Consider the following 20413-nt stretch of genomic DNA (forward strand, 5'->3'; position numbering starts at 1 on the left):
GGTGCACCTGACCTAAGCCATGGTATTTTCAGTAACCTCATATGCATGCGAAAGCTGGACTGTGAATAAGGAAGACCGTAGAAGGCTTGATGCTTTAGAGTTATGGTGTTGGAGGAGAATATTGAAAGTGCCATGGGCTGCCAAAAGAACAAATAGATCCATGTTGGAAGAAGTGCAGCCAGAGTGCTCCTTGGAGGCCAAGATGGCCAAACTTCATCTCTCATACTTCGGACCTATTGTCAGGAGGGACCAGTCGCTGGAGAAGGATATCATGTTTGGTAAGGTGGAGGGTCCGAGAAAAAGAGGAAGACCCCCAACAAGATGGATTGGCCAAGTGGCAGCATCGATGGACTCAAGCGTGGCAACAGTAGTGAGGCTGGCCCAGGACCGGGCAGTGTTTTGTTCTGCTGTGCATAAGGTCGCTATGAGTTGGCACTGACTCGATGGAACCTCACAACAATGATTAGGAACTGACTCCAAGGCCTGTAACAACCATAAGAAGTCCCTGAAGATGGCAGGAGACCTGGTCACGTGTCTTCCTGTTGCTCCTGGGCGCCATGAGCGGATGTACCTCATGGAATTCCTTCCAGGTCCTTCTCTCCTGGACCTGGTCTCTGCCCTTCTTCTCACCGGGCTGTCCTCATTCTCAGTTAGTCACTTTTGGTGCTGCCGCCTCAGGTCTGCCTCATAGCCACACGCAGGCTGTAAATCTTTAGAGGAGCAGAACCCTCACCTTCTGTTTAAAGGTATTTATGCTGCACAACCTGAGTTAACCCAGCAGTCATCAGACAGAAAGGGAAGATGATTGTTCTTATTTTATTAGATTTATAGCCATAATAATAATAAACGTTCATAGCAGGTAGAATTTGAAATCTGCAACTTTAATTCACCATATTTAAAGTTTAAAAGCTAGCTTTAAATAATCTCTTATGTGAATAAATACCCTATAGCCAAAAAAAGGAACCAAAATGAAATGAAACCCTCCAAAACCCTGAACCTTCACACCAACACAATTCAACCACAAAACCATGCCTCTCGCTAACTGGGATTTGCCTCCGACAATCATACCACCCCGAGTGCACCGGATCTCGTCTGATCGCAGAAACTAAGCAGGGTCAGGCCTGGTTAGCACCTGGATGGGCACCTGTGTGGGAATCCTGGGGGCTGCAGGCTTTAAGCAGTCCTGGTGTGGTGCTGCAGGGTAATGCACTGGGACCACAAGATTGGTTTGAAATGCAAGGTTCAAACTCACCAGCCACTCTTGGCAAACCCTACACAGGGTCGTTACGGGGTTGGAACCGACTAGACAGCACTTAACAACAAGAACATTTCACTGGTTCATCCACCCTATTTACCGAGGGAAGACTGTGACCCAGACACAGGCACACTCCCGACCCTAAATTCAGAGGGACAGGAAACAACACACACGCACGCATGAACACAGTGTTACCAACAACAAAGCCAGCTAATAATCATGGATCAATATTGGTTTATCAACTGTAACAAATGTATCAGATGGATGCAATATGCTAATAGGAGAAACAATGAAACAGTGGACAGTGCAAGGGAGTTACTTTCTGCACAATTTTTTTGCAAACTTAAAAAATGCTCCAAAAAGTAAAGTCTTTAAAAAAAAAAGAATAATACTGGATAAGAGACTGGATGGATGGGAAACCCATGTGTGTCTGAGTAGAACTCTGCTCCATACTAAAACCAAACCAACCCACTGCTTTCAACTCTACTAAGGCTCACGGTGACCCTACATACAGGAACAAAGCAGAGCTGCCCGTAGGCTTTACACGGTGTAAATCTTTACAAACAAATCTGTGTTGGAAGAACGCTCATTAGAAACCAAGGTCATTAGAAACTAGAATGCTCATTAGAAACCAAGATGACCAGATACCGTCTCTTGTACTCTGGACATATTATCTGAAGGGACTAGTCCTGGAGAATGACATCATGCTTGGTAAAGTGGAGGGTTAGAGAAAAAGAGAGAGCCCTCCTCCCAACAAGACGGACTGGCACAGTGGCAGCACCACTGGGCTCAAGTGTAGCAACGACTGTGAGGTTGGCCCAGGACCGGGCAGTGTTTCGTTCTTTGGTATATAAGGCCGCTGTGAGTCAGAACTGACCCCCTATTACCTAACGCCAACCAATCTTTACAAAGGCGGAATGCCTCATCGCTCTCCCGGGGAGCTGTTGGTGCATTTGAACCACTGACCTTTAGGTTAGCAGGTGAGTGCTTTACCAACTATGCCAGCAGGGCCCCTTTTGGCCATCCTGAACCCGAGAAGTTGGATTATATGAGGAAAAATTCGGCCTCAGGATTGGAGGAAGACTCATTCACAACCAGGAATACACAGCTGACTTCTTGCTGGAAGTGAAAAGGACTTTAAATACTTATTGATACCAGTGAAAAACTACAGCCTTCAGTATTGATTTCACTTCAATGTAAAGAAAACAAAAATCCTCAGAAGTGGACCAATAAGTAACATCATCTTTGAAGTTGTCAAAGACTTCAATTTGCTTGGATCCACAGTGAACGCTCATGGAAGCAGCAGTCCAAAAATCAAGTGACATATAGCATTAGGCAAATCTGCTGCACAAGACCTCTTTAAAGAGCAAAGATGTCAGTTTGAGAACTAGGTGCACCAGACCCAAGCCATGGTATTTTCAATAACCTCATATGCATGTGAAATTTGGATAATGAATAAGCAAGACTGGGGAAGAATTGATGCATTTGAATGATGGTGTTGGCGAAGAGTATTGAAAGCACCATGGACTGCCAGAAGAGCAAACAAATCTGTCTTGGAAGAAATATGGCCAGACTGTTCCTTAGAAGCGATTTATAGACTTGGAAGCCTAAGGGGATGGCAAGGCTTCATCTCTTGTATTGTGGACGCATTGTTCCTGGAGAAAGACACCACGCTTAGAAAAGGGACGGTCAGCAAAAAGACAGGAAGACCCCTAAGATGCTGGACTGGCCCAGTGGCAGCAACCATGGGTTCAAACAGAATCCTCTGAGGATGGCGCAGGACCAGGCAGTGTTTGGTTCTGTTGTGTGTGAACCAACTCGACAACAACACCTAACGACAACAACACCTAACGACAACACCTGACGACAACGACAACAAATGACAACACCTAACAACAACACCTAACGACGACAACAAGCCCAAACCAAACCCACTGCCCTCAAGCCCATTCTGACTCATAACGACCCTGTATAGGGTTTGAGGCTGTAAATCATTCCAGGAGCAGAAGCCTCATCTCTTTCCCGTGGAGCAGCTGGTGGGTTTGAACTGCCGACCTTGTGGTTCATAGTCCGGAGTACATCCTGCTGTTGTTAAGCGCTGACTCACAGCGTTTATCCTGCAGCGCATGCCCCGAAACAGAATCTCACTGTGGTTCTCATTTGCGTCTCTCCGACGGCTGACCCTGAGCATCTTTCCTATATTTGGTGACCACTTGAAGGTCCATAGGTTTTCTATGGCTGATTTTTGGAAGGGATCACCAGGCATTTCTCCTGAGGTGCCGGTGAGAGGGTCTGAATCTCCTGCCTTTCCGTTAGCAGTGAAGCATGCTAACGGCTTGTACCACCAGGGATCCCCCGCTCATCTAAAACCAAACCAGACAGAGCAGCACGGCTTCATAGGGTTGCCAAGGCTGTCATCTTTACGGAAGCAGACCGCCCAGCTGTCCCCACAGAGCAGCCGGTGGGTTTGAACCGCCAACCTTTCATTGTAAGTCGACTTCTCCCACAGCACCACCAGGGACATCCTCTGGCCCTGGTTGGTCCTAATTTCTGGCTGTGTAGAGGAGTGTCTGCTAACCCAGGTCATCTCCTGGGGATCCTGGCACAGGGTATAAAGGTTGGCATGGGGTGCGCCCTCAGCAAGTTTTGCTGAGTGAGGTGCAAGGAGCCAAGTTACCAGGTGCACACACGCCCTCGTCCTGAATTTCTGCGCTGTCCTGGCTAAGCTGCCGTGAGCCAAACCCTCGCAACACCTTCCCTGCTGGATTCGAGTTCCAATTTTATGTGCATTTTCCTGATCGAAATGAGACAGGGAGGAGCGCGGAACACATGCCAGAGCCGGAGGGTTGTTCATGTTGCAACTGTTGTACCTGAGGTTTTACACTTGATGTCAGGTGCTGGCGTAGACTGGAATCTGCTGTGTGTATGTGTGTGGGGAGTGGTCCTGGAGAACCAGGAACCAAGGTACCTTAGAGGTGGCACCAGCTCAGGTGGGCAGTCACTAGGGCCTGCACTCACACCGCGTGAGAATTCATTAGGCACTGTTGCTGGACTCAGTGCAGAGCCCTGTGGGGCCCAGTGGTCAGTAGCCATAGGCTTTGAGGGGCTGAACTTTCATCTACACTGTCCCTGATGTTTGAACTGCTCCAGGGGGCAGTGGTCATCATCCATATGTGGCCCTATGTGAGCTTTGGGGTCAGGAAGCCTGAAACTGTCAGTGCTTCTGTTGACAGCTGTGTGGGTGGCACAGATGGTCAGGGAACCTCTTGGTGCCTCCGTTTCCTCATAGGTACAATCAGGGCAGCAGTGAGGCTTCTGTGTAGGCAAAATCAGACACCACACTGAGTGGTGGCCACAGGGGTAACAGTGGCTGTTTTCATGGTACTGCTCCCAGACCCCGAGGCTAATCAGAGACCCCAGGACTGGTCATAGCCCCCAGGGCCAATTGCAGACCCTGAGAGCTGGCCACAGACCAGAGTGGACACAGACCCAGAGCTGGCAGGAGGAAAGGATGTGGGGTAGCCCTGGGTCTGCTTGTCTGGGGGAGGGTACTATCATGGAGGGTTGTGCCTCCCCAAATACACATGCTCAAAACCTGACCCCAGTTCCTGGGATTGGGATCCTGTTAGGTAGGGTCTGTGCCCCAGTCTCCACATCTCTCCAACGAGGATTGTTGTCAGGTGCCATCGAGTCGGAACCGACTCATAGCGACTCCATGCACAGCAGAACGAAACAATGTTCGATCCTGGGCCAACCTCACCACCGCTGCCACCCCCGAGTCCATCAATGATGCCACCTGGCCGATCCATCTCGTTGGAGGTCTTCCTCTTTTTCTCTGACCCTCCACCCTACCCAGCATGACATCCTTCTCCAACGATTGTTTCCTCCGGACTACATGTCCAAAGTAGGAGAGACGAAGCTTAGCCATCCTGGCCTCCAAGGAGCACTCTGGCTGCACTTCTTCCAAAACAGATCTATTGGTTCTTTTGGCAGTCCATGGCACCCTCAGTATTCTCCTCCAACACCACATCTCAAAGGCATCAATTCTTCTACGATCCTCTTTATTCACTGTCCAGCTTTCGCATCCATATGAGGCTATTGAAAACACAATGGCCTGGGTCAGGCGCACCCTAGTCCTCAAGCTGACATCTCTGCTCTTCAATACTTTAAAAAGTTCCTGTGCAGCAGATTTGCCCAGTGCAATACGTCGTCTGATCTCTTGACTGCTACTTCCGCGAGTGTTGATAGTTGATCCAAGAAGAATGAAGTCCTTGACAACTTCAATCCTTTCTCCATTGATAAGAATGTTGTTTATTGGTCCAGTGGTGAGGATTTTTGTTTTCTTGACATTGAGATGCAATCCATATCGAAGGCTGTGCTCTTTAATCTTCATAAGTAAATATTTCAAGTCCTCTTCACTTTCAGATAGTCAGTCACAAATGTCAACGTGCATCATAACCAACTATGGATAAGTTTGTGAAGAAAGGGTATTTCAGAACATTTCATTGTGCTAATGAGGAACCTGCACACAGACCCAGGGGTAGTCATTAGAACAGAACAAGGGGTGGTCCTCTTTTACCTGTTCAAGCTGTAAGGAGCCCTGGCAGTGTAATGAGTTATGAGCTGGGTTGCTAACCACAAGGACAGCAGACTGAATGTACCAGTTACTCCATGGGGGAGAAACGTGAGGTTTTCTGCTCCCGTAGAGATTTACAACCTTGGAAACCCTATAAGGGTCGTTATGAGTTGGAACCGAGTCAGTGGCACACAACCATCATCACTACCACCATTCTATCTGTCCGATGAGCAAACAGCCCGAGAAGCTGGATTAGATGAAGAAGTTGGCATCAAGACGGAGGAAGACGCGTTCACAGTCTGCAATAGGCAGACAACACAGCCCAGCTTACCGGAAGTGAAGAGGACTTAAAGTACTTACTGATGAAGATCAAAGAATACAGCCTTCAGTATGGATTGCACCTCTATGTAAAGAAAGCAAAAATCCTCACAAATGGATCAATTAATACCATCATGATAAATGGAGAAAAGATTGATGACGTTGAACACTTCATTTTGCTTGTATCCACAATCAATACTCATGGAAGCAGCAGTCAAGAAATCAAATGACATACTGCATTAGGTAAATGTGCTGCCCAGACCTCTTTAAAGTGTTGAAGAGCAATGATGTCAGTCTGAGGACTAAGGTGCGCCTGACCCAAGCCAAGGCATTTTCAATTGGCTCTTTAGCATGTGAAAGTTGGACAATGAATGAGGAATACCATAGAAGAACTGATGTGTTTGAGTTATGATGATGGAGAAGAATATTAAAAGTACCATGTACTGCAAGAAGAATAAACAAATCTGTGTTGGAAAAAGTACAGCCAGAGCGCTTATTACAGGTGAGGATGGTGAGGCATCATCTCTCAGACTCTGGACATAGTATCAGTGAAGAAGAGGAAGACCCCTAACAACCAGCAACAATGGGCTCACATTTACCAACAACTGAAGATGGTTCCGGTCTGGGCAGTGTTCTGTTCTGTTGTGCACCTTACAACAACAACACAGTGTCAACATATGGACCATCATGACAGGTGAATGGCTGACCTGAACCCAAAGCACATCTTCTACAAGGGAATATGTACACAGCCCCCTCACCCCAACAGGTCCGCACACCCCTCCAGATCCCTCAGCTTGTTCCCAAGCCCCCTGAGCCCTAATAACATGTTTCTGCCTTTTAAATCCTCATGGAGGCCCATGAGGCAGGCCCACCTCCCTATCCCCAGAACCCAGCACTGTGCTGGCACACATAGGTGCTCAGCTAGCCTTTTTAATGAGGAGTCAGACCTCACCATATCTCGGCTGGCATTAGAGCCTTCTAAACTAAGCCCCCCACCCTTGGCAGAAGGACTGTTTTGCTCTGTTGTTTCTTAGCACCTTCAGGTTAGCTCCAACTCACAGCCTCCCGAATGGGGTTTCTGAGGCTGTAATTCTGTGCAGGAACAGAAAGCCTCTCTTTCTCCCAAAGCGCAGCTGGTGGGTTCGAACCACCAACCTTGTGGTTTACAGTCCAGTGCTTGCCCTACAGAGTCACCACATTGCTGGCCATTTTGCTGTACTTTCAGCTAAATCACAGAAAATGGATTTGGGATAATAACTCTGACCTTGATTTTTCTTGGAGTAATGGTGGGGCAGTGGATTAAACAATGGGCTGATAATTACAAGGTTGGCAGTTCAAACCCACCAGCTATGCTGTAGAAAGAAGATGAGGCAGTCTGTCCCCACACACGATGATTTACAGTCTTGGAAACCATACAGAGCAGTCCTAGTCTGTGACTACGAGTTGGAATGGACTCGATGGCATTGATTTTTTATGACTTCCCATCTGTCAGAATCCCAGCCACCTTGGCCTGCTCCCTCTAGCACGGCATGCCCAGCTAGCTCAGGGTCCCCAGCCCGGGTCTGCCCATTGTCCTGAGCACCCCACGGGTGTACTTGGGGTCCTCAGGGCCCAAGTACGACCATCAGTAAGAGCGATGACAGGTGTGTCACACAGGTACACTCTGCCTGTTCATAAACGGGAGCTTTGCAGCAATCCTGTTTCGAGCGAGCGTATCAGCATATTTTCCTACAGCGTGTGCGCCCTGCGAGCCTCTGTGTTCGATTTTGGTCATTCTCCCAAGATTTCAAACTGTTTCATCATGAAACTGACACAGGAGATCATAGTATGTTGCTGTTGTTAAGGCTGTTCAGTCAGTTTCCGAGGAGCAGCTGGTGAGTTTGAACCACCGACCTTGAGGTCTAGCGCTTACTTTCCAGCGCCACACCAGGGCTCCAATAAAGCATCAATGTAAGTTTTATGTGCACGGGGAAACCCGACATGTCGTGACTAGCTTTACTGTGACATTCGCTTCCTTGCAGTGGTCTGGCAGGACACCTGCAGCATCCCCGAGGAAGGTCTGCTGGTAAATCCTACCCTGAAGCTACTGCAGGTGAACTGGTTCACCATCAGGGCCATCTTCCAGATGAGCCAGAGGTGCCCCCTGGAGACAGCTGTACACACACTGGGGCAAAACACACTCAGTCTCTGCCTGTGCATCAGCAGTAATTGGTCCAATCAGGTAGTCCTTCATGTAATTCCACAAAGGCGATGGCCAGAAAACACCGTAAATACACAGGAAAGGCGAATATTCTATTACTAACTCAACAGGGAGTATGTCTCCGTAGTACAAACAGTGCTTTAGACATTGCTCACATGGCCCTCAGGACACGCGTCCCTGACAGCACCCAGGCTAACAAGTCCTCCTTCTCGTCAGCTGTGTGGGACGTGTGCACCCCACCACAGCTCCACTCACCCGCATGCCCAGCTCTATGTTCTCTCCACCGTACACCTCCATGCCTGGGTCCAGCAGGCCAATGTCCCCGAAGTACTCCCGGTCCACCACGAACGAACATCCAATCATGGCAGGGGTCCTGGGGGAACACAGATGGTGGATGAACACGAAGCAGGGGGCACCCTCTCATCCCTGGTGCATTTGAGCCCAGTGGGTCCCTGTGCCCAGGGTTTGGGGGGGGGGGGCCTCTCTTGGCATCCTTCTGAGCCTGGAAAATCACCCTGCATGAACCAGCGTGCAAAAGCTTGTTGAGCATCAGTGACAGGTGACCAGAATGAGCATCAGTCAGGTGATTCATGCCCTAGGTGTGGGGATGAACACAGGTGCGTGCACTCTGGGTTCTCGGTTGCCTTGAATGTCATTCCTCTGCCCTGGGTGTTGTGGCTGCAGTGGGCAGTTGTGTAGGCTGTGCACTGCGCAACCCCATGAACCCCCACTCACCTCACTCTCTCGGTAAGAATGTTCCACACGTGTTCTAGTATGTCTGAAGTCATTTCAGTCAGTGTCTACAGGCAGACCTTGTTTTATTGAGTTGTGCTTTCCGGCGTTTTTACAATCTGAAGATTTGTGGTAACGCTGCATCGAGCCCGTCTATCCCCACAGCCCGCACTCACTTCGGGTCTCTGTGTCCTGTGTTGTTATTCTCACAAGTTTCCCAATCTTCCATTATACTGTCGTTCTCATCAACGGCCACCAGACCAAAACACCAAGCCTACTGCCATCTTGTCAATTCCGGCTCGCTGTGACCTCATAGGACAGAGAGGGGCAGCCCTAAGTGTTTCCAATCACTACGAAAGCTCCTTTATGCCTCATCTTTCTCCCGCAGAGCAGCTGGTGGGCCTCAACCACGGACCTTTTGGTGAGCAGCTCAATGCTTAACCCACGCACCACCAGGGCCCTCTTAGAAGACTACAGTACAGTGCCCAGGTAACTTCCATACGGTCTGAAAAACCACAAAAGTCGTGACTCGCGTGACTGAGAGATTCAGTTTCTTGCGGTGCTCTCTGGACTGCACACCTTTAAGACATCAGTAAAGTCGATCTTGTCCCAAGCCATCGTACCAAGTTGTCTCAGAGGGCAGCGGTGGCAGCAGGGAGGACGCAAGCTGTGTCAGTGACCACAGCCCTCATTGATTCATTTGCTCACTCACAGACTTGATGCCTACCAGGTGTGCAGATAGGAAAGAGACAGAAACGAAGGGCTCGTCTCCAGTCAGACTCAGATGCATTGGCTCCTGCCTGTTGATAACAGGCTAGTTCAAAACAAAGAGGAATCTCTGTCGGCTGGGGCTTCATTCCTTCCAAGCCCTCCGGGGCTCAGCAGTAACTAGCAAAGACTTCACATCTTCCCAACCACCATCAGCCCTGGTTGCTTGGGAATGAAAGCTGAAGCCACGCCCCTCCTTCAGATCCGCCTCCACTCCTCCAGGTATAAATCTCTCTTTAATAAAAACAGCTGCCCCAAATTGGTCCCCATCACCATTCACAAGTAGTATTTCTGCTCCACTGACTGGGAAGTCAGACGCAAAAGCTCATCAATTGTCCAAGAATAACAGCCGCATTAAAAAGTGATTACCTTTTTATTTGTACAAAGATCCAATTTGTTCTGTCATTAGATTCTGGCCACAAACCTCACAGGTAACGAAATTTTAAGACTGTATTTGGTTTTTCACGGTGAGCATTTCACCGGTAAAGCAGTAGTTCATCAATATATCAATATACAATAGGTCTTCCTCTTATTTTCTTTTTAAAAAGATCTTGGGGTGCCCTTGGTTCTGCTGAACTGCATTGTTCCCTGCGAAGTCTATTACAACTGGTAATGATTTTTTTTATTATTGCTCACAGTTCCTAAATAAACTTAAACTCATAAGGCGACAGTTGCAGAATCAGCTGGCAAGAAATTTATTTGCATGAGAAACTCCTGCTGAGATTATAAAACAGCCATGGCTGGTGGACACTGTGGTCCAGGGGGTCTCAGGTTTAGGGGTGCACTCAGCCTGAGGGGAAACAGTGCTTCACTGTGGAGTTGCATCTCCCAACGCCCCCACCTTCTGATTCTTGTCTCCTGGGATCTGCAAGCTCAGTTGGACCCCCTGTTCTTTGTGCCACTGTTTGTTTGTGGGTTTTGATTTTCATGTATTTTATGTTTTAAAGCATTTTATTGTGATTTGGGTGAAAGTGCACAGAACATATTGGTTTTCCGTTCAATAATTCACACACGTTTTGTTCTATGACACTGATTGTAATCCTCACAATGTAACAGTGCTGTTCCACTTCCTTCCTTGGTCTTCATTTCCATTCACCCTTTCCAACCCCTTCCTGCCTTCCGAGCTGTCTCACGGCATAAATACTGCCCTTCCAGATGATTGTTCTAAGGGATGGGTACCTCCCTAATGGAGCTGTTCACCTTACAGGCTTCTCTATGATTTGCTGGAAGTTAAGCCACAGACTGAGTTCACTTCCTGGTTTACAGGGAGTCCTGATGTGGGATAAAGTACTAACCCTCAAGGTCCGTCTGAACCACGCAGTTGGTGGTTCAAACCCACCAGCTGCTCCTCAGAAACCCTTTGCAGACAGGGTCGCTATGACTGAGAGCTGACGGCTCTTAACAACAAACACCATAGCATTAGGGGTTCCATGTGTATTTGGGTTTTTTGTTTTAACAGAGAAGTTGATCTATTCGCTAAAATCTCATTGCTCATAAGTGACAGAGAAGATTCAAGATCTGCCTGAATTCAGAGTCTACACCCGTAGCCCTAGTCTCTGAGTGGCTCAGTGGTTAAACACAATGGTTGGAATCTACGTGGAAGTTCTTCCACAGAAAAGCTTGGTGACCTACTTTTGAAAAATAGCCCAGTGATACTCATGGACCCACCATGCTGAGGGTAACTTGAGGACAAGTAGCTTTTGGGTTTGTCACCGTACCACTTACTGTGCCACTTACTACTGAGGGGGGGTTTCTGTCCGCATTTTCTTCATTGTGTCAGATACTGAGTATACGAGACACTACATTTCATCATTTCAGTAATCTCCACATGTACCATTCAATGGCACTGCCTGTCACGTGGTGCAACCACCATCATTATCTGCCTCCAATGTCTCCATCAGCCTTCGTGTCATTGCTTCTAGTCTTTAAAAGGAGCCATTAGAAGTGGAAACAACCTAGATGTCCACCAACGGACAATGGATAAACAAATGTAGTTTACTCAGATGATTCAGCAATGAAGAGAAACACAGTTCTGAGACCCGCTACAGCAGTGTGAACACTGATACAAGACGCCAAGGCTAGAAACCATACACAGAATCCACATATCCTAGGGCCCAACTCTTCTCCATCTTCACACTATTCCCCTGCAATTAACTTTCAGCCAAATAGACAAACCTATCAGGTGAACAATAAAATAACCCAATCTCCTCTCTTCCTAACTGAGCTAACACACCTGCCCATTCATCATCTGAGATGCATGGAGCCCCGTGTCTTTTCACCCTGGTACTGACCATTGGTGATGGACATTTTAGGCTATTTTAAAGTTGTTTCCATGGAAACCCTATACAGGGTCACTAACATACAATGGTGTTGTTAAGGGCCTTGGAGTGGTTCCAACGCATAGTGACCCTGTATAGGGTTTCCAAGGAGTGGCTGGTGAGTTTGAAACACTGACCTTGTGGTTCAAATTGACTTTGTAGTCCAAAGTATTAGCTTACAGCATCACCACCAAAAAAAATTTTTGTGTATCCTAGAGTAACATACGGAGTCCTAGTGTAGCGCTGCTGGTTAATGCGCTGCATTCTAAGGTCGGTTTGAACTGCAAGGCCGACAGTTGAAGCTCACCAACCATTCCTTGGAAACCCTATACAGGGTCGCTATGAGTCAGAACTGACCTGATGGCACTTAACAACAACATTGTAACATACAATAGGATATACAATTTTTTTTATCCAAAATACATTTTAAAATTAGGACTTAAATGGTGAGATTTGATCGTGATAGTCCATTCCCCGTGAGATTCTGGTGTGGTATTGAAGGATAAACACTGGACTGCTAAAACTGCATGGTTGGGGGTTACAACCCACCAGTTCGCTATGACTCAGAACTGACTCCAAGGCACTTGACAACAAGGAGAGCCTACAAATAGGCCCCATACTGGGAGCACAGTGGCTCTGTAGCATAAGCATTGGACTGAGAACCACAAGGTCGGTGGTCAGAGCCCACCAGTTGCTATTCTGGAGAAAGATGTGGCTCTCTGCTCCCACAAAGATTTACAGTCTCAGAAACCCTATACAGGGTAGATAGGAGTTGGAGCCAACTCGACGGCACTAACCAACACCAGCAAACACTGGGAGTCGGCAAGCTCTTTCTGGAACGAGTCCAGGCTTTGTGGCTATACCATCTCTATTACCGCACAAAAGCAGTCATCATCTGTAAACAAAGGGGTGTGGTTGTGTACCAATAAAACTTTATTTACGGAAGCATGTTTGTTAGCCACACTTTGCCCAAGCTTGCTGCTTTCCATGCACTCGCTGGCTTCCAGTCACGTACACACCCAGGAGCAGAGCACACAGTACAGTCTGCACATACCCGCCGCCAACACCAACAGTCATCAGCATTCTGACCCTCCCAGTTGCCCTTCTTCTCAGCCCCCCAGCCACAAACACCTCTGTATGTGGGAGACTCACGTTTTGAAATGGCAGTGGGTATCTGTTCGGGGCTTGCTGGGTGCCTGCTGACTCCCAGGACCAAGGGGTCTGTGCCACCTTGTAAAAGAACAAGACATTCCAAGTCCTGCATGCACGCTATACTCAGAGTCCTTGGGGAGGCACACCTGGCTACACCTGGCTCAGACCACACTTTATGCCAGTCGGTGGGTGTGTTGGGCATCCGTGCATGCACAGCCAAAACCCTCTCCGGGCTCCGAGGGCAATACTGCCAATCATAGCAACCTTCCAGCCTCAGATTGTATTTTCCGGTCCTGGAGGCACCAGGGAGGAGCTCTGCTTAACAACAGCTGCAAGGCCAGCAGTTCAAACCTACCAGTCACCCCTTGGAAGCCCTATACAGGGTCTCACTGAGTCAGAACCCACCCGAGGGCACTTAGGAAGAGCAGCATCTAGAGAAAGAGCCTTGGTGGCACAGTGGTTAAAGCACTGTGTTGCTCCACAGAAGAATGGTGAGGCCATCTGCTCCCGTAAAGATCCGCTGCCCCAGATACCTGGTGGAGTTGCCCTGCTCTGTCCTACCGGGTCCCTGTGAATGCATCCACTTGATGGGAACGGGCTTGGGTATTTGATTTGTACCTAACTGTGTGAGTACGTGTGAATATACTTCCTAGGAAACAAGTGAAAATGACAACCAAAAGCATTGTCCTGAAGCTGTCAGTGGACATGAAAAGCTCATCAGCATGATTTACAATCTAACAGAACAAATCTCACTTAGACAGAGACACAGGCTGAATGATTCGGGCGAAAGAATTAGAGGGTACCCACAACTATATAAGGGTATGAAAGAGGATATTTGTATATGGGTATTTACCTTTGCTGCAAACACTACTATGAATATGGTGGGCCATACAGCAGGTAAAATGGTGAAAGTGTCTTAGATATTATCAAATACCTTAAGGCAATGAGTTGCTGGACTTGGGGACTCAGGATCATAGTCTCAGGGGACACCATGGTCAATGGGCATAGCATAGTCCACAAAGACAATGTTCTCCATCCTACTTTGGTGAGTAGCCACTAGAACCTTAAACGTTCATGAGCGTCCGTCTAAGGTGCAGCTATTGATCTCTCCATGTACAGAAAGAAGAGGAATGAGAACTGAATACCTTTGGAATCAATGCGTCCAAGGGACCAATGGAACATGCGAACATCAGCTTCCATGACTCTGAGACCAGGAGAGCTAGATGGTACCCCGCTATCACTGCCAAATGCTCTGAAAGGGACACATTAGAGGGTCCCAGATAGAGTGGGAGAAAATATGGAACAAAACTCAAGATTATTTAAAAAAAAAATGTGCTTCTGTGCTTACTGGTTAGAAAGAGGCTGGAGGAACCTGAGACAATGACCCTGGGCATCCTTCAGGTCTGGAAAGGAACCCACTCTTGTGGCCCAATTGTCAGCCAAGCAGTAGCAGGTATATAGCGGGGCAGCAACACTCGTAAAGTGTGCTCACCATGGAGTGGTCAGTTATTCAAAATCAAAAGGGCAGCATTTACCTCAGGACAGAGTTGAGCAGGGATGGGAAAGAGGATGGGATGGAAACAGGAACCACAAGATGTGTGGAGGATCACTGTTGTTGCATGGAGGGGATCGCAATCATTGAGATGAAGCCAAGTGTCTGCTTGGTTAGATGTAAGAATGATGATGTAAACCTTCACTCAGTTCACAATAAAAACTTTTTAAGAAGAACAAATCTCAACAACAGCTTCAGGTGATTCACCCGATTCAAGAGCAAAGGCAGCGTCAGGTGGAGGCAGCGGGCAGATGGGCGTGTGTGGGGAGACGCGGCACATGGAGAGCCAGTGGGGGCTGTTTCACCACCTGAACTCGTGGCACGTTTGTGGAGAAATGGGCACATCGTTGAGGGAGTGATAACTTGTGTAACTCACTGGGAAAAGTCGGCAAGTAGGAATGTTGTTGTGTACCGTTGGTTTTCCACTCATGGTGACACCGTGTGACAGAGGAGCCCTGCCCTGGAGGTGGTTGTCATCTCTACAGGCAGAGAGAGCCAGGGCTCTCCCATGGAGACACTCAGTGGGTTCCAACCACCGATTTCTGGTTAACAGCTGAGAACTCAGAACTGAGAACCCTCCACTGCCACCAAGTCGGTTCCGACTCAGAGCAACCCAGTACAGTGTTTCTGCAGAGCAGCTGGTGGGTTTGAACCGCTGACCTTGTGGTTAGCGGTCCAGTGCTGATCCTACAGTGCCAGACCAAGGCTTGTTGTTGTTAGGTGTTGTTATGTTCACAGCTGCTTCTCCTCACTGTGAATTGTGTTCCATCAACAGATGAACGTTGAGAAAGCATTGTTCCATTTGCGTCATCACGGTCAGCTCTACTTGGATGAGGCAGCTCTTCCCCAGTCGTATTTTGAGCGCCTTCCAACCTGAAGGGCTCATCTTCCAGCATTCTATCTTATAATGTCTGCTGCTATTCATGAAGTTTTCATCTTCTGGCAGTAAATCTGACAATGTTCCACTGAGAGTCATAAGGTTTTCCCTGGCTAGCCATTCAGAAGTTACCTGCTTCTCCTTCTTCCTAATCATCTTAGTCTGTCAGCTCCACTGAAACGTCTCCACTAAGGGGTCAGTGACCCTGCTGGTATTAAAATACAGGTGGCATAGCTTCTAGCATTACAACACACACAAGCCACCGTAGTACAACAGAATGACAGACTGTGGTGGGCACCAGGACTGGACAGGGTAAATGGCCCCACAGAGTTTCCAAGGCTGACAGTCTTTACAGAAGCAAACTGCCTCACCCTGCTCCCCTGGAGCAGCTAGTAGGTTTGAACTGGTGAAATTTTGGTTAGCAGCTAGGCACTTAACTATTGGTCCACCAGGATTCCCAAAATTACAAATAAAGGACCAAAGATAATCTAGTGTCCAGTGTGGCAGACAGTCCAGTGCAACGATAGACAGTGTGGATTTTAGAGCTAGTCATATTGCTGTATTTGGGTATGTGGCTTAACCTCTCTGAGCCTCAGGCCCCTGCTCTGTCCCACAGCACCAGAACAATGCCTCCCTCCAATGGCTGCTGGGAGGACTGAGTATGTTAATATGTGCAAAGGGCTGAGGGGAGGGTCTGAGCACAGAAACCATGTGATACATCACTCACTCCCCTAATCCACTGCTGGTACTGATCTCGGGAAATGGATACAAAAGTGTGAAGCTGTGCTTTACAGCAGGAGTTAACGGCAGGAAGGGGAATCAGCCTGGTGTCTACAGGAGTGAAGATGCTCACCTGAATTCTGAGCAATCTCTCTGGTAGAACTGGAGAGACTAGGAGTCATTAGGCCCATGGTCATGGAGACCACGCACAAACACTGAGCATGGCGCTCACAAAGTGTTGGGGGGACAGTCAGATTAAAACAGCAGGTCTATGGCCAGAGCACTCTGAATATGACTGATCTCATCTGATCTCGGAAGCTGAGCAGGGTCGGGCATGGTTAGTATTTGGATGGGAGATCGCCCGGGAATTCCCGGTGCTGTAAGATTTAAGGAATTCTGGTGTGGCATTGTAGGATAAGTACCAGATTTCAAGGTTGGTTTGAACCGCAAGGTGGTGGTTCAAACTCACCAGACGCTCCTTAGAAACCCTATACAGGGGTCACTGTGAGTCAGAACCGACTCGATGGTACTTAACAACTTCTGCAAGTAGATATGTGCGTGCAAGGATGTGAGAACATGTGTGTGAGAGTGCATGTGTTTACACACATGTAAATACAGGCGTGTGAGTGTGGATTGTATGTGTGAAGGCACACACAGTTACATTGTATGTGTAGTGGTGGCTGTGTGCTGTGTGAGTTGGTTCTGACTCACAGCAACCCTGTATAGGGTGTGTGAGGCTGTAAGTCTTTATGGGAGCAGAAAGCCTCATCTTCCTCCTGCAGATAGGCTGGTAGATTTGAACTGCTAACCTTGCGGTTTGCAGCCCAGCTCATAATCCTCTATGTTACCAGGGCTTCTTTTATATGTTGAATACATATTCAGGACACATTTATGGGGTATAAATACTGGTTGGTGCAGGGGGACATCGGGAATATCGCGGGATGAGTTACAGACCACTGTAATAAACCGGGTCACCCGAATTGTTTAGTTCCCCATGCATAGCAAAGTGATGTTGACATTAGACTGGCATCTATGAAGTGTGAAACAGCATGATGGAAAAGTCTGAGATCTTGTGAGAATGACCAACATGAGACACAGCTGCAGGAAAAATGGCGCCTGTCCGGTCCTGGCCAGCGTCTCGTGCGACAGGCGTGGTGAGCACATCAAACCCTGTGGGAGGGGAATGTGCCCCACCACAGCTGTCCAGACAGCTCTGAGTCACAGTGAGCCTGCAGGACAGAGAACTCCCCCCGAGGGTTTCCAAGGCTGTAAGTCTCTATGGATGCAAACTACCTCATCTTTCTCCCGAGGAGCAGCTGGTGGGTTTGAACTGCCGACGTTGTGTTTAGCAGCCGAGAACATAGTCCTCAGTGCCACCAGGGCTCCTGGGTGCTTCTCAGGAAGGAAGAGACAGCCCAGGGAAGGCTGCATGTGGAGTGGGCTGGGGCACAGACTGAGGTGTGCTCCTGACCTACTGAAGGGCCAGACCCCCGCGCTCACTGCTTGTCTCGTGAGCTGTGGAGCCTTGGGGCCACCTGGGGTCTGCTCTCGACTGTCACTGTCTGCAGCTTGCACAAAACTTCTGCCCTGTGTGGGCTGGAATCTGGACCACATCTTTTCTCCATCCTGCCAACAGTGAAAAACTTTCTCCCCCAGATGTCCCAGCCTTATCATTTCTTCTAATTTTTCTTCCCTGTGCTTCCAGATGTCATGAACGGCAAGAAAATGTCCTTAAGTAAATCTTCAAATGTCAGCTTCTCCGAGCTCGGAATCATTTCCCGGCTGGGCCTAGGCACTCACGGTGTGCCCTTCAAAGAGAGGACCGAGATGTCCCCATCTGCCTTCCAGGCAAACCCACCACCCCGCCCCCCAGGAAATCAGAGAGCAATTTCCAACCACACCTGTGCTGACCCATGTGCCGACCTTGGCCAAGCAGTTTCTCTACACGGGATTTAGTGTCCCATCATCTGTAAAAGGAAGGCATGAGACTAGTGGGTGGGGAAGAGGCCCCCCCTGCAGCGTGGCTGGGTGAAGATGTTTGTTGGACATTGCTGGACCGTGGATGGAAGGACCTTGCCCAGACGTGGCCAGGCATTACCAGTGGAGAAGGACCTGACACCTTCCTGAGCACTGTGGTGTGGGCGCTCAGCTCTCTCCTGAGCCCACCCGGAGCCAGGCATGGTGCTCCACTCTGCCTGCGGGTCAGCCTCACAGTTGCCTCGTTTCTCACGCTTTACCTTCTGGTACTGCTGCCAGCTGTGGAAGATTCTAAACTGGGGAGTGAGTGACCACAAGGTGGGTTCAGGACCCACTAGGCCCACCGGAGATGGTCCTGAGCCGTTGACCTCCTCATGCCCCCCACTGATGGGCAGATCCAATGTGACTTGGGGTGTCCAGGAACCAGCGCCATTCAGAGCCAGGGTCCAGCAGCTGCAGGAAGTTTGGCCATGACTCTCCCCAGGTGAAGTCCTGTTGATAAATGACAGCTGGTACCCATGTGGACAGCAGGCAGAAGGCGGACCGAAAACATCGAGCCTGTGCAGAGAGTCCTTCCCATTCAAGGGGCTCCATCCAGCAGCAGATGAGGAACTGAGTACGTGGACACTCACCCACAACTCTGTGACCTTCAGGTTCGAGTCTAAACGGAGGAGCCTTAGGAGAACGGTCTGGCTAATTCCAAACACAGATAAGCTCGGGGAGCACAGCGTTGCAGTGACACACATGGGCTTGCCGTGAATCAACGTCAACCTGAAGACAGCGGGGATGTTTGTCTGTGTTTCCCTGAAGAGCCTGTTTCATGAGCTTGGCGGCCATCGGTCTGTTCAGTCTTTGGGCCGTTTTTCACTGGGTTGTTGGCATTAGGGCTTTTGAAATCTCCCTCAGACCCGATGACATTGAGCTGATTTCCACTCATAGTGAACCACAGCAGAATGTCTCTGGCTGCCCATCTTTATGGAAGCAGACTGTCATCCGTCTCCTGCACAGTGGCTGGTGGGTTCGAACAGCTGACCTTTTTGGTTAGCAGTCTGATGCTTAGCCCACTGCCTGACCAGGGCTCCCCAATGATGCTGATAAGGTGGGAGTCTAGGAACCCTGAGTCCCCATTTCTACGGACGCTTCTGACCCTGCAGAAAAGCCCCCTGGCTCCTAGAATGTCAGGCATGAGGCATTTGTTTGGCTACTAATTGGAGATTATCAAGTGCATTTTGAGCAAAGAAAAATAGGCTTAACACCACTGCTTTCTGCTTCCAATGGGCCCCTGGGGACCCATCCGTCTGCTTCTTGGACATGGATGAGCTCTGGACCCCGGAGCTCACAGCCCTTGCTTCCCTTTGCAGGGTCGCAGGAGGAGTCGTGGGAGGGGCTATCTGTTTTGGCGAGGGGTATCTCCTTACTCCTATGAGTTTGAGCAACCTAGTGTTTTGTGTCTCCAAATACTGCAAACCGTGACAGGACCTGGTGGACAGTACCACCTCCTCTCGGCTGACCGTCCCCACGGCCCAATCTCAGCAGAGTCCCATCGGGGAGGGTGGGCGCACAATCAGGCCCTGGACCCTGTGGGGCTCATGCAGGCTCCCCACGTGAACTGCCTACCTACCAGGCCCCACGAGACCCTCCTCGTACCACGGACTCCCTGAGGGACAGTCACAGGCACCACGTTTCAGCTGGGATGCATGGGTTCATCAGCCAACACGGGACCTAGACACCGGCTTGCATCGAACAAACTACACACAGGCTCCCTACTCATCTGTGGAGAGTAATTTCACCTGGGGTTCACCATGCCTTCGGCTTGGTAGGGACAGGTGGAACCGAGCATCATTGTGCCTTCTTAGTGGGTTATTACACCCTGGTCTGTGCCCAGGCCCCTGGATCTAAAACCACAGTGGAGAGATCAACACAGAGAGAGAGAGACAGAGACAGAGAGAGAGAGGGAGGGAGGGAGAG

The 20413-nt window shown here is 49.1% G+C and overlaps 1 protein-coding gene across 1 annotated transcript in view; it reads right to left on the reverse strand.

Annotated features, from left to right (window-relative positions):
* GALNT9 (UDP-N-acetyl-alpha-D-galactosamine:polypeptide N-acetylgalactosaminyltransferase 9 (GalNAc-T9)) overlaps positions 1-20413 on the reverse strand; it is a 147228-nt gene that overhangs the window by 52172 nt on the left and 74643 nt on the right. The window contains exon 6 of the mRNA XM_006874067.1: positions 8605-8722. Within this exon, the coding sequence (XP_006874129.1) occupies positions 8605-8722 (118 nt within the window). The remainder of the gene's footprint in view (positions 1-8604; positions 8723-20413) is intronic.

Source organism: Chrysochloris asiatica, unplaced genomic scaffold (genome assembly GCF_000296735.1).
Source record: "Chrysochloris asiatica unplaced genomic scaffold, ChrAsi1.0 scaffold00261, whole genome shotgun sequence".
Taxonomy (NCBI): domain Eukaryota; kingdom Metazoa; phylum Chordata; class Mammalia; order Afrosoricida; family Chrysochloridae; genus Chrysochloris; species Chrysochloris asiatica.